At 40.1% G+C, this 14440-nt stretch overlaps 1 protein-coding gene across 4 annotated transcripts in view; it reads right to left on the bottom strand.

Annotated features, from left to right (window-relative positions):
• Positions 1-14440, bottom strand: part of MLLT3 (MLLT3 super elongation complex subunit) — a 140016-nt gene that overhangs the window by 46022 nt on the left and 79554 nt on the right. For all 4 annotated transcript variants that reach the window (XM_080372898.1, XM_080372899.1, XM_080372897.1 and 1 more), the window contains one exon: positions 3703-3822. In XM_080372898.1, coding sequence (XP_080229024.1) covers positions 3703-3822 — 120 coding nt within the window. The remainder of the gene's footprint in view (positions 1-3702; positions 3823-14440) is intronic.

Genomic DNA, 14440 nt, shown 5'->3' on the forward strand with positions numbered 1-14440 from the left:
GTTCATTAAATTTTATAAAGTCATTAAACCGAGCACACTAGCATGGCCAGGCCAATCTACTGTACTCTGGGTTTAGTCTACAAATTTGGTATTAGTGATCATAAAAATGTGCATTATTTTCATTTGTAATAAAAGAGCATTTCTTCAAATGTTATTCCTATTGAAATAGTGCACCCATCTTAAGCCAATAGACTTGAATTAGTCTCAAATAATGCCTCCTGCTTTTAAAAGGAGGAAGATATGTAAAAGTAAACACTTGCCCAAGGAAATTCAGATTTTTGTTGAATGCAAATGTGTTTATTATTGAATAAAAACACTAACTGATTTGGGGGGGGAGGGGAACACACACACAAGATTCTGAGAGCCTCCACAAATACTGTGGTATTATTCCACATGCTAGCCGCATGGAGATGAATTTACCTGCTGCTAGCTCTTCTACAGATTATTACTGTATCACATATGTACAAAGCCTTCCACACTTCAGCTTGTCCAGCCCACCAAACTATTATGACCATGACACCAGGAGAATTAGAAGCAGATGGAGAATTACAAGGCTCAATGGTTTGACAGAGAAGTCCTAAACGGGGACCATAAAACAGTGTGGGTTTTTTTCCTGGTCACACAGGGGAATAAGAGCTTTGGGTTTTTTGTTTATAAAATAAACCTCATTTCACTGCAGCTGGCACTACAGCTCATTCCAAAAGACTTAATGATCACAACAAAACTAATCAAGCTGTTTCTCTGTATTCTGTGCATGGAGTATTTACATAATACAAACAGGCATGGTAATATGCTTTAAAATGCTTTAAAAGCAACACTAGTATCTGTAGCTAGCTTGCACCTATTTCTATATTCTGAAAAAATGCATAAAGTAAGGTTTCATGCATTTCTGCCTGTCCTCTGCATTTCCAAGACTAAAGCTTTGTTTTAGACTCACAATGCTGGGGTTCACTAATACCATCTTCATTAATTTAAATTCAAAATCTTTGAAGTTCAGAAATACAAATAGAAAAACAAACAAATACAAGCATATTTCAGAAGAGGATGTGACAGAAAGCTAACTGACAGTTCTCTCTTACTTCATACCGCATTGTATTTTTTTATAAGTGAATGCTAAACCAACAATACTACTTCATTGCACTGGTTTTACTGTCTTGAAAACCAAGCCAAGCATATCAAAGGGCTATTACTGCAGCAGAAAAATCCCTGAATCATCCAGTACAGATGCCTGGAGTACATGCACCCACAGTTTTGGTACAGACAACTTAGATCCAAGAGCTACCAAGACCTTTCTACAGCTCCTATTCTAGAGGCATATTTAAATGAAGTTTGGACACTGACGTTGCTCCATCACTGGAATTACTTTAAATGACAAAACCAAAAATCTATTTACACATTGGCTGGAACTCTCCTACCCCTCAACCAAAACAGAAATCCTAAAGACAAAAATCCAAGGGTTCTCAGCTCTCAGGATTTATAATAAAAAAATCCAACTTTTTTGTGATACTAAAATCAAGGTTACTTTATGTTTCCATTTCTCAAAAACATGATGATCTAGATATCTAGCCAGATATATACAGTTCTATGAGACAAGAGTTGCTCATCAGTGTGTGTGTTTTAAGTTGGACAGGAGGAAACAAAGATTGCTGGGGAGAGGGGTAAAATTGAATATTCACATGGACTGACAAGAAATAGTGCATTGATATAACATCTCTTCCCACTGTGAAAGACTCCAGTGAACAGCACAGAAGGTTGAAAAAAGAATGATTTGAAATAGACAGCACTGCTGCTGAACATCCCTGTTTTGAAACCAAATAGTTAAAAACATTCCTGTGTAACAATTTTACAGATATTGAATACAATCCTCAGATGTGATGCACATCTAGCCTTCTGACTCCTGTAACTTCCTGCTATGGGTCAAGTTCTCTGCAGGTAGTTGGGCTGCTTTGGCAAAAATGAAAGATTTCAAACGTTTATTTATAATGATGAGTAAAGCAAACATACAACACTTCCTTCACCCTGATTTGCTCCAAACACACTCCACACTTGTCGGGTTTCTACACCAGACAAAAGTTCATTGTCCATATACAGTTCAGAAAATGACATCCCAGGTTAGCATTTGCCTATGAAAAAATTTACACTGAAGATTCAAGACTTACCATGGTGTACAGTTACTAGATGGAGCATTAGTGTAGGACTTGGTATCATGTTTGTACCTCCCTGAAATCCTTCTGCAGGTATTTGGGTTGCTTTTTTAGGTCAAGCCTCAGTATGCCTGCTTTGGCATGCAATGCAAGACAAGAGTGAATCAACATTACAGCTGAACCTGAAGTGATCGGGAACCGAACTCTAGAGAGGTATCCAGCCTCTCAAGAACCTCTATTATAGATGGCAAAGTGTCAAAATAACTCATCGTCAGTATCTGAGTAGATGGAGATGCATTCTAGTCTAAAGTCAGTTATCTTCACCACCTTGCTCCAGCACCTGATATAGCCAGATGCCTTCCTTTTAGGCATTAAGCAGTCATTTTGGCATGCCAAAGTGCATGCCTACAGTCTAACCCTCAGACTCAACCTACCGCAGTTCCTCACTAGGAATAATCATACATCCACATATCCTTTAAATGTCACAAGTAGACGTGCATTAGAGGCACTCAGGTACAATGTAAACCAGGCAGAAACATGTCAAAACAACCTATTTACCCCACCACCGCCATCACCACCACCACCACCCCGTATCATTACTGTTGTGACACGTTCTCCAATGGACAGACTTAGGCAGATGCATAGTTCATTACCTGACAGTTATTACAAGATACAAGATTTGGCACAGCTACAGAACATGGAAGTTACTGATAAAAATAGGTATTGCCCCTTGTAGTACATGCGGTGCAAGATTAAGTAACATATTTCAAATTGACAAGATGTTAAGAAAGAAAATCAAAATCCGAACAATTTAACAGAACAGAGAAAAGACACATATGTTAATTCATTTATGAAGAAGTCATTGTGTTGCATTTCTTATTTGAATAAATAAAAGGATGCTCTTTATTCTCCCACACCATTAATTCATTTTGTCCAACTAAAGAAATTCTCCACTGTCTCAGAAAGGTCCATTTGTATTATTCAAAAGGTTCATTGGACTATACCTTTTTACCATGTTGTTGGTTGGGGATTAAATTTGATGTCCTAGAGACTGATGACACATTGCTGTCTTTGAAACACCTAGTAAAGAATTAACCTCTGAAATTTAAACAAAATTATAAATACTAAAGGACACCAACGTCCAGTTTTCAGTCTACACAATTATCTTTAAGAGTATTCAAAAATACCTAATAAATGAAACAATAATTACAGTATTTTCTCATATTCTTCACATTTCTTTAGGTCACACTTCCACCACCAGAATCCCCTAATACTAAAAGTGACAATTAGAATTCCTTCTGGGAAAGGAGGAAAACAATCATGCATGTACAAGAAGCAGAAAAGCAGTACCTCCATTGGCACCTCTTCTCACAACCATCCTTGCTCTCCTTGCTCTGTGTTATTTTCATGTGGTAAACAGTTCACAACAAAGAAATACCAAAATCACTGGACTATGTAATGAGATTGCAAAAATAATACCTAGAAGTATTTTTTTATCAAGTTAATTCCCAAGGAAAGCACCACTGACTGAAGTACCTTCTAGCAAAATAAGTCTCACCTTTGGCCCATGAGATGATTTCTTCTTCACTTCAGAAAAAGACAGGGAATTACTGGGCAGGTTGGGGAGATGAAGGCTCTGTCCTGAAGAGAATGATGTGCTATCTGACATCATCATGATCTGTTGTAAGAGGGAAAGCACATCAGTCAAACACTACCAACAGAGACAGTCTCACTTGCCTAAGAACTAGCAAAACACATTGGTAGGAGAATAAACTTCTCCAACAAAAGTATCCATGTATCTTCTCAACAGGTGATGGGTTAGTGAAACCTCACTGCCATCCCCTATTTAATGGACAAATCACATCTTTCTGTTTCCATGCAAATGCAACAAAGCCCCCTCAGAAAACGGCATAACTTGTTTGATTATGGCTGCTTACACACCATGGCACCTGAGTCCCTAGCACTCTTTCTCTTCTCCTGAGCAATGCCTAGTACTCTTCAAAATGCATCCCACTTTCAGTAAAAGCTTCTGCAGGCTGCTGACATCCCATAAATACGTATGTGCAGCAATCTTAATGTTCAGCTAAAGCAAAGCGAGGAAAGACTGTAATGGGTGTAGGTGGCAAGGTTTGGGTGGTAGGGGTGGCCTCTGTGAGGAGAGGCCAGGGGACTCCCCCATGCCAGACACAGCTGGATCCAGCCGGCTCCAATGGACCCACTGCAGGACATGTCTCAGCCCCTCAGGCAAGATGGTTATGCCTCACGGAACACAGGTTTACGGGCAAAACACTGCACAGGCGAGGAAAAAAAAGAAAGTGTGAGAAACTGCAGCGTGAACACCAAGGTCAAAGACTGAGAGGAAGAGATGCTCCAGGCACTGCAGAAGGTATTTCTCTGCAGCCCATGGAGAGCTCATGCTGGGGCAGTTCCTGAAGGACTGCAGCCCCAGAGAGGCCCGGTGCTGGAGCAGAGGGAAAGTGTGAGGATGGAGGAGTGGTAGAGAGGAGCTGTTATGACTGACTGCCAACCCCATTCCCCATCCCCCTGTGCCTCTCCGGGAGGTGGAGGACATCAGTCTAGAACAAAGCAGTGAAGTTAAGCATGAGACAGTGGTGTTGGGGTGGGGATGGGGTGGTGTTTTCTTTTTTGTTTGTCTTGCTTCTCGCTAGCCAAATCTATTTTAATTTGCATCCAAAAAAAAATGATTTTTCACAAGTCACATCTGTTTTGCCTGTGTCATTAACTGGTAAACAATCTCCCTGTCTTTATCTTTACTCATGGGCTTTATCATCCTGTCTTCTCCTCTTGCCCTGTTGAGGAGACAGAGCAAGTGACCACGCGCCTGGGTAGGAGGTTCAGCCCTTAGCCAAGATCAGCCCACCACAGCGACACACTGTAAAAACAGCCTGAGGTTTTAACGTGAAACCAGTATAGCTCTGACTTCAACTTCGAACTTCAAGCTTCTGCTTTACCTAGAGCCCAATAAACTGGATGGCTGGTGAGCAAGCAGCGGTTTTGCTCTAACAAGGATCTAGCTCCCCTTCTTGAGTTTAAAGACTCCTAAGTACAAGCATAGTTTCCAGAGAAATCAGCCGTCACAGAGCAGTTACCAGACACGTAAAGATGATGCCTTCTGTCTGAGAGAAACTCAGCTAGCTCCTGTCTTCTGCTGCAGCGCTGCTGTGCCTGGATTCTACTGCTTCCTAGCACAGCTCTTCATTTATCTATTGTTTCAAAACCCTAAATGGCAGAGACAGCTTACTTTGCCTGACAAGCCCTGAAAACCTGGAGAGAAGTTGCAGAGCTCTGCACTTAAAAGGAAACATATCTCTCTTTCCACCGGTTCCACACAAAGTCACAACTGGTTTTGTAGATGCCCGGTGTGGTCACCCTTGCACCTTCACATGATCCAAACATCCTCTGATACTGGGGACAGTGAGAGATTGACCCATAACGTGCCTCATGCACATTATGATAAAGGAGGAACACGAAGCAATATTTGGATATCTAGGATGTATATATGTATACTTCATATTTTACGTCTCAAAGTCAAGGTGGTATTTAGTGCCTAGAGCTTCTTCAAGACAGTATTTACATGTTTTAATTTTCTTTTTGTTTAAACACTGCTCCAAATGAATCTTGTTGCAGACAACTTTGTTCAAAGATCATGCGGTAGCCTGGAGAATATTACGGGACATGTCTAGGTAATAAAGATTACTTTTATCAGCCTGTAAGTCGAGCATTACCTTTCAACATTGATGCTAGAATCCAAAGGTGGAAGAAGAAGGCAATAAATTTGTTCTCCTTCCTTGACCATGGGTTCATGTATTTTTTAAAAAAATAATAAATATTTAAAAGTTATTAATGTATTCAAACATTTTGTGAAGTAAGATTCCACCCAGGGCATGTAACAAATTTTCTCCCCGATTCCTCATTTCCATTTCTCAGACACCTAAACCAGAGCCTGGCAGGAGCCAGAACTCTCAAAAATTAGCTAGACAAAAGCAATGGCATCCTTCTTGTCACCATGGTAATATCAACAGCAATCAGCTATTGTGAATTGCAATGAGGAATTTCTTTTAGCCTCACAACTGCTTTTTAACCTCAACTTGTCAAGGGTTTTGATTGAATTCAGCCCAGCTGCATGCAAGAGAAGGCACAAGCTAACAAAGAACGATCAGCAACAAGGACAAGGAAAATCTGTAGCCACATGTGCATACCATAAACCTGTGCAACAGGTAGAGAAAATGCACATCTCTACCATTATTTCTTCTCACAGACTAAGTCAAATGGGTGATTAAATGAGACTGTTCTCCTTTAACTTAAACTCAATGCAATGTTTTAAATCACAAACTTCACAGAAAATACCAATTGCATTAGAATCAAATCACCTTTCAGCAAAAGTAGACATGGTGTTACCCATTTGTCATGGTTTAACCCCAGCTGATAACTAAGTACCACACAGCCACTTGCTCACTTCCCCCTTCCAGCCCCAAGGAATGGGGAGGAGAATCAGGAAGGAATGTAAAATTCAAGGGTTGAGATAAGAACAATTTAATAGTTGAAATAAAATGAAATAGACCAAATAATAACAACAACAACAACAGGAAATATAATCAACATGAGGGAGAAGGACAGAAGAATGAAATCCAAAAGGAACAGAAGAAAGAAAAACAAGTGATGCCCAATACAATACAGTTTAATACCAGGGTACCAAGATATGAGAATTACAGAGTAACTTGTACTAAGAAACGTTTCAAGTGAGGTGACTGTCCCACTTAGCACTGCAGTGGTGTGGCCCCACCCTGAGGACTGTGTGCAGTTTTGGGTGCCACAATATAAGGGCATTAAACTGTTACTGTGTCCAGAGGAGGACAACCAAGGTCGTGAAAGGCCTCGAGGGCAAGACATAGGAATAGCAGCTGAGGTCACTTGGTTTGTTCAGCTTGGAGAAGAGAAGGCTGAGGGTGACCTCATGGCAGTCTACAGCTTCCTCAGGGGGGACAGCAGACGGGGAGGTGCTGATCTCCTCTCTCTGGTGACCAGCGATAGAATACAAGGAAATAGAATGAAGCTGCGTCAGGGCTTAGCCTGTCTGTTAGGAAAAGGTTCTTCACTGAGAGGGCGATAGGTCACTGGAACAGGCTCCCCAGGGAATGGTCACAGCACCAAGCCTGTCAGTGTTCAGGGAGTGCCTGGATGACGCTCTTAGTCATATGGTTTAGTTTTGGGTAGTCCTGCAAGGAGCACTGAGTTGCACTCCTTACGGATCCCTGACAGCCTGGGATATTCTAGGATTCTACGTATCTACGTTGGGGTTTTTTTGTTTTGTTTAAAATTCAATTTTAAAAATGTGTATTTTTTAATATTACCTGTTGGCAGGAATTTCATAATCCTCATGAATGGAAATTCTTTGCACCCATAGGAAGCAGCTAACTTTCAATGATGTGAATGGCAACAAGTAATGCTTCTAAAAACAGACAGGCCATAACAGGCAGGCTAAAGAGTGGGCCCACTACTCAATGGGCAAGAGACCTCATGACAAAGAGCTTGGCTTATGTACTAAGTGTTCTTTTAGCCTCTCTTTTCACATGTAAGATCTTGTTTCCTCAGGCCTCCAAGGTAGCCGAGCATCCTCACAGAGTCTGTAGTGGCAAGTCAGTGCCCTGAAGAGAGGAGGATTGAGTAAGGGTGTACTTCATCCATAGGGACACTCAGGTTCAAGAAACCAGGCTGGATGTAAGCAGGGGTACTAAAGAAGTTGGTCAGTACCATTTGCGAGGGAGCTCTCTGTCAGTCTTCAAAAGGTTGTGATGATCAGGGAAGGTTCCTGATGAATTCAGAAAGGCAAACATCACACTCATCTTCATGAAGGAAGATCTAGGGAGTAACAGTCCCATCAGTCTCACTTCAGTCCCTGGAAGAAGATGGAGAAAATCTTCCTGGAAGCCACCTCCATCCACTGGAGGGACAAGAACATGACTTGGAAGCCACTTTCAGCCACTGGAGGGACAAGAACATGACTCAGAGCAGTCAGCATAGGTTTAATAAGAACTTAGAACCAGATCTGTGATGTATGGACTGGATAAATAGATGATGAGACGGGTGGAGAACTGTTGGGACTGCTGGACTCAAATGGTTCTCTTCAGCTACATGAGGTCTAGCTAGAGGCCAGTGACTACCAGCACCGCTCCAGGATCAACACTTAGTCCAAAACTGTCTGAGGCCTTGATTAACAATTCAGTGGGATCGAGTGAACTCTCAGTAAGTTCACAGATGATACACAGATAGCTGTTTTTCAGAGATGGCCTGTGCTGTCCAGGAGAAGCTCCACCATACTAACATGACTGTTGGGTTAGCAGATGTTTAAGGAAGAGAAGAAAAAGATGAGCTGTTCCATAAGGCATACAGAAACTCAGTCAGCAGGTGATGTGAACTCCCAAGAAAGCCAGCCTGTAATCTAGTGAAGATGGACAGATGATGTCAACATGGTAGAGGATGCCAGTCAAGACAAAGAGGAGAAAGACCAATGGTAGCACTGGTTAATGCAACAACTGCTTGATGTGGCTAGACAGAAACAGAAGAAAATGCAGATGCCCACTGCTGGTTTTCCCTGTCCTGTTCCAAAGCTCATCTGTTCCAGTAACATCAAAGACTGCAGTTTTTGGAGGAGTTATTTGAATAATGGACAACAGAGATGGAACAAGCCACAATCCATTTCACTTTCTCTGTGAAAGGAGAACTGGAGCATCAGTGTGGGCATCTACTTAACACAACACTAAACTTGAACATGAGAAAATGAACTTCCGTAATTTTGCATGCTCTGGTTTACACTGTAACTGGGAGGCTTCCTACACCACCACTAATAAGCTGTTCCATGCAAGTTTTAGCTCAACATAGGGAAGATGTGGTAACGTCAAAATAAGTTTTCACAAGATCTCATCCTAATAATGTATCTAAGAAAAATTTATGAAAGCAATACAAGACTAAATCATATTAAAGCATACAAATATCAAATGAATATGATGCTGGTAGTATCTACTATGGTAAACAACACCTGCTGCAGAGCAAAAGAACAAGTCTACATAAACTATCCTTTACTTTCACTGCTGTTATGGACAGATGTATAAGACAGCTTCCCCCCATCGTGGTTTAACCCCAGCCAGAAACTAAGTACCATGCAGCCACTCACTCACTCCACCTACCCCGCAGAGGTATGGGGCGGAGAATCTGGAAAGAATGGAAAATTTAAGGGTTGAGATAAGAACAATCCAATAAAAATACAATTAAATAGGTAGAAAAAAAAAACCCAAACAATAATAATAATAATTATCACGAAAAGGAGAGAGAAAGAAGATGAATAAAATCCAAAAGGAAAGGAGAAAAAAAGTCATGTACAATACAGTTGCTTGTCACGTGCTGACCAATGCCCAGCCAGCCCCCCAGCAGGGATCAGCAGCCCTGGCCAACCCTCCCCAGTTTGCATACCAAGCATGACATCCCATGGTATGGAATACCCCTTTGACTGTTCCAGGTCAGCTGTCCCAGCTGTGTCCCCTCCCAGTCACTTGTGCCCCTCCTCCAGCCCTCTGGCTGGCAGGGCCTGAGAAACCGAAAATTCCTTGTCTTGGTATAAACATCACCCAGCAACAACTGAAAATATCCACTGCTATCAACATATTCTCAGATCAAATCCAAAATGCAGCACTGCACCAGCTACTAAGAAAAAAATTAACTCTGTCCCAGCTGAAACCAGGACCTTCCCCCCAACATTTTTCTCACCAGTCCACCCCATATAGAGAGAATCTTCTCCTTTTGTCATATGTGCCAACAAAGCATTATGCATATCAGCATTCAAACTGATCTGCTAGTAGCGGTATCTTGCCTCTAGTTTACCAAACACCTACTTTAGCCTGCAGCTGTTGAGCTTGTATTTAAAAAGTCTGTCTACCAGCTGCTTTAAATAAAAGACAGCTTTCTGAGCAAGGGCAAAGAAAAACTTATTTTTCAAAAAAAACCCAAACAAACAAACAATGAGAAGAGAAAATCCACTGGTATTCACATTATTGGGCAGGAATGCTCCTACCTGCTTGATCAACCTGAATTGAGCAATCTCCATATTACCTGACCTGCAGGCACCTTCTTAATGGCATTCCAGTTTGCTACTCAAGACAACTAAGTGCTATGGAATGAAAAATTGCCACATATTTTATTTATGTAGTTCCATGTACTGCTGAACAAAGGAAAGGATCAGGGAACAACAACTGTGCAGTACCAATTATCTTAATACAATCAGGAACCCTTTTCCACTATCCCTTTCCCAGCATTTTGGGAAAAATTATGAAATTATAATACCTGTACATAAACCTACTAACAACAGATTCAGAAATCTCCTTACAAAAACCTGACCTAAGACAACACTTATCTACCAACACATTTGGCAGCTTGGAGTATACAAGCACCCAACAAGAACCACTCACTTTCAGAATACAAAACTTTGCTTTTCAGATCCCAGTACAGAAAGCATGAGGAACAGCCTCAAAATGTTCCATGGAAGCTGGTCTTCTCTTGTTGCCAGTATCTACAAGTGCACATTGTGCCACTCCTGATGCATGGGAGTCACGTATCTACCAATCCACATACACACTTACACAGGTAGAAATTACAAGAGCTGTCACAGTTGCTCCAGATCAAAACAATCACCTTACTAAGGCACATTAGAGATTCTCCAGGGGAATGAATCACTACCAAAAAGCTGTTGCCTGTCTCCTATTTTTTCATTTTCCTGAATGAAAGGAGGCTATCAGCAAAGCTGGAATAATCTTGCATCAAACAGATCCACACCAAAGTACCTGTTGTATTTTCATTTCCTGAGCTGGTAATCTACGAACACCTTCATACAACAGAACTCAGAGCAGGTTGGTGAGCTTCCCCACAATGTGCTGCAGAAAAATTCAAATAGTACTTTCAGTAAAGAGCTATGAGATATCTGCTAGAACTCTGGGGAAAAGGAACCATTATTGTAACGTTTGTGCAGCACTGAAGATGAATTCTATTCATTGTGCATCAGTGGCAGATAAACGGACTTCTTTGTGTGGTCCTGGGTTGCCGCACCCATGGTGTTTTACAGTGAAGAATGAGCTCATTCACCACTGAAAGCACTAAGAGTAACAACAAAAATCCATTTGTCCTGATAAACTATTACTGCTATTTAAACCAAAAAACTCATAAGGGAATAGAAAACCTTTTAGAATTCTTTTATTTGCTTGAAAGTAAAGTAATACATAGTTTAAGAAAATTAAATCACTTAATTATTAAAAGCACAAGATTAAAGATAATCCCTTCCCTAGAGCAGCATTATACTTAAGGTTGGCTCTGGGTAGAAGCCAACTATTCCAACTGACACAAAGGAATTGCAAGGAAAGAGGGAGAATAAAGAAAAGAGGGGAATCCCCATGATTTCATCTTCATTACATGAATTAGGAACGTAGGTTATAGAACAGGCATCATGCAGGTTTCTCAAGTGACTGAAAAGACATTTCTCAACTGTGAAACAGTTAAACCACAAAGAATTGAAAAAACGCCAAAGAACACAATGCAGTGGTTTTGGCAAAGCCTGAACTTTTACCTTGGTACTTTTTTCTAAAAATCCTACCCCTTTCAGAATGATTCTTTCTGTCTCTTGACTCATTAATACACCAATTCTCTTCAAGGAAAGAGTAGTCTTAATATAGAAGCAGAACTGCTTGTATTTCCAAATTAATTTTACAGAAAGCAGAGAAAAAGGACACCTCTATTGCTACAAAGAATTGTTACTACTCTAAAAGTGACCTATTCCTTGCATTCTCTAAATCTGAAACCTCAAACTGTTATCGTTAATAGCCATGTGCATTTGTAATAACCTTATGAATTCTACTATTTTTTCCATAATAGTAACTGCTTTCTAAGAAGCATCTATAAAGCTTTTCCTTTTATGAAAGAAAATTCAGCTATTAAATGTTGTCTACATATTCCTGGATTAAACGACTAATTTTCAGTCTCCTTCCAAAAAGGTGGGAGTATTAAACAATATAAATATTTTTATTTATGTATTTGAACCTATTGGAGAAAGGGCTTTATTAAATTGCTGTCTTATCATGGACTGAAAATACTTACACTACTTTTTCCTGCAAGAATCAAAATTAAGTTATTCATAACATCGTATTCAAACAAGCGATGCCTGAGTAAGCCTGTGTTTCCAGCAGCAAAATTCAATTCAACTGGGAGGTAGCTGTCATTCAGCATCTTCAAAATTAATTTCTTTCTGTCTTAACAAGCAGATTAGGTATAATTTTCAATTTTCTCTTGAAACTGAAAAACATGCAAGCCAAAAAATCAACAGAAGCAGCTATTGCTGACAATACAAAACACATCAGTGGTGTCAGACCCTGTTTATAAATGGTTTTAGTGGGATTCAGCATTCAAAATCTACTTCAAATTTGAAGATTATTTTTTAATGACTGTAACTTCCAAGTCATCCCTCTCCCCATATCCATACACAGGAATCACAACACTGCCTATTTTCCCTCAGGCTCTTTCACATTTAAAGGCTGAAACTAATCAGAAAGGTAACTGACAAATCGAGGAAGGAATGACCATGTAAGGATCAATGCTTGCTGGTGTTTTCTTGATTAAAACTTGAATCCTGCTGTACCTACTCATGCATAATTTCATGCTGTGTCTAGAGGATAAAGCTCAGTAGGAGACTACATGAATATAGTTCTGTCACTACCAGTAACTTGACGATTTTCTCAGTAAGAATTGGATTAACTAGAAATCATCATTTGTATACAGGGTGTCTTTGGGGATCTCAAGCAACAGGTTGGATTATGGTACACACTGCTAATTCACAGGAATCATATCTGTATACATGGTACCTTCACATCATTAGGTACTACACTGAGTAAATGGCACAAAAAATTTCCACAGCAGACAAAGAAATGTCATTTTGAATACATATGCAAAAAGATGGAACATAAACAATTACACTGAATGGTTTGATTGAATTTGCCCATTGTACTCTTAAAAACATTTTATTTCTCCTGTAAACATTTCTTTTTACATTTATTAGAACAAGGTCAACTAGAAGTAGGTAAATGTAGAGATGGACTTGAGCATTAATATCTTTTCAGGGGGTGGGTGAAGCTCGATGTAGAAAATATGTTTCTGAAGGTGGAAAACTTGGACAAAATTGGATACGGGCTTTGTAAGACTGAACTGAAGGTTCCCATTTACATTCCTGACTACAGAAATACAATCTCTGTAGCCAAATCATATCCTTCTTCTTGTAAGGGCTGAAAGAGCAATTCTTTTGGAATTACTGGACAGATTGGAAGTCAGCAAGGTGGTAATTACTAATGATGACTGACTGCACAGTTATGCTTCAATTCTGGTGGTATCAAGTTAAACGCTGAGAGAAATATTCCACATAATTAATCTACATGACTGGCACCACGCTGTATGTCCTGTGTCCTTGCTGCCTTAACTATAGTGGCCGCAGTGCCACTGCAAAACTGTGCTACAGTTGCATTCACACTTGTTTAACTACTTGGGATACTCAAATGTTACTCTTATTCTCTCCTAGTGAACTGCAGGATAACCAGCCAGACCTTTGGGCACGTGAAGGATGGGGAAGGGTAATAGTAACAATGGAACGGTAGACTGCTAGCACTTAATTTTAAAACAAAACAAGAGGTTCTTAGCCTTAAAGACAACATTGGCTGTAGCAAGTTTCCCTGACTAGTTTGCATTTGGAATGCCACAACGTGTATGTGTGAGGGAAAAGGGGAGTTGTGAGCATCCAAGCAGTAATTCAAGGAATATGCAGCAAGAGATCAACACATAGACAAGTCTATACTAAATATAGCAGCATGCAGGTGTCAGATGAGCCTGTAGTCTTCCCTTCAGAATGACACACTATCTGTAATAAACATGTTTATGCAAACGAGAAATCAAGAATCACATTTAGTAGTTTACACCAGTGAAATGACACTGTCCATGAATTTTGCTTGGAGAAAAACTAATAAGAAATCAGGGGTTTGAGGTGCACAGAAATCAAGCAATTTACACCATTATTTAAAAGCATGTGAGCGAAAGGCTGACATCTTGGAGTGCTTTTCTTAAAGCTACCACTCAGTGTTTTACATTAAAATGGTGTCTCATTCCTTTTGAAGGACATAAACTTCATTTTGCCTTATTTGTTCTACTTTTTCTTGAAGACAGCCATAAGCCAGAAGATTTGTTTTGACTTACAAGTA

The sequence above is a fragment of the Falco punctatus genome (genome assembly GCF_963210335.1).
Source record: "Falco punctatus genome assembly, chromosome: Z".
NCBI classification, from domain to species: domain Eukaryota; kingdom Metazoa; phylum Chordata; class Aves; order Falconiformes; family Falconidae; genus Falco; species Falco punctatus.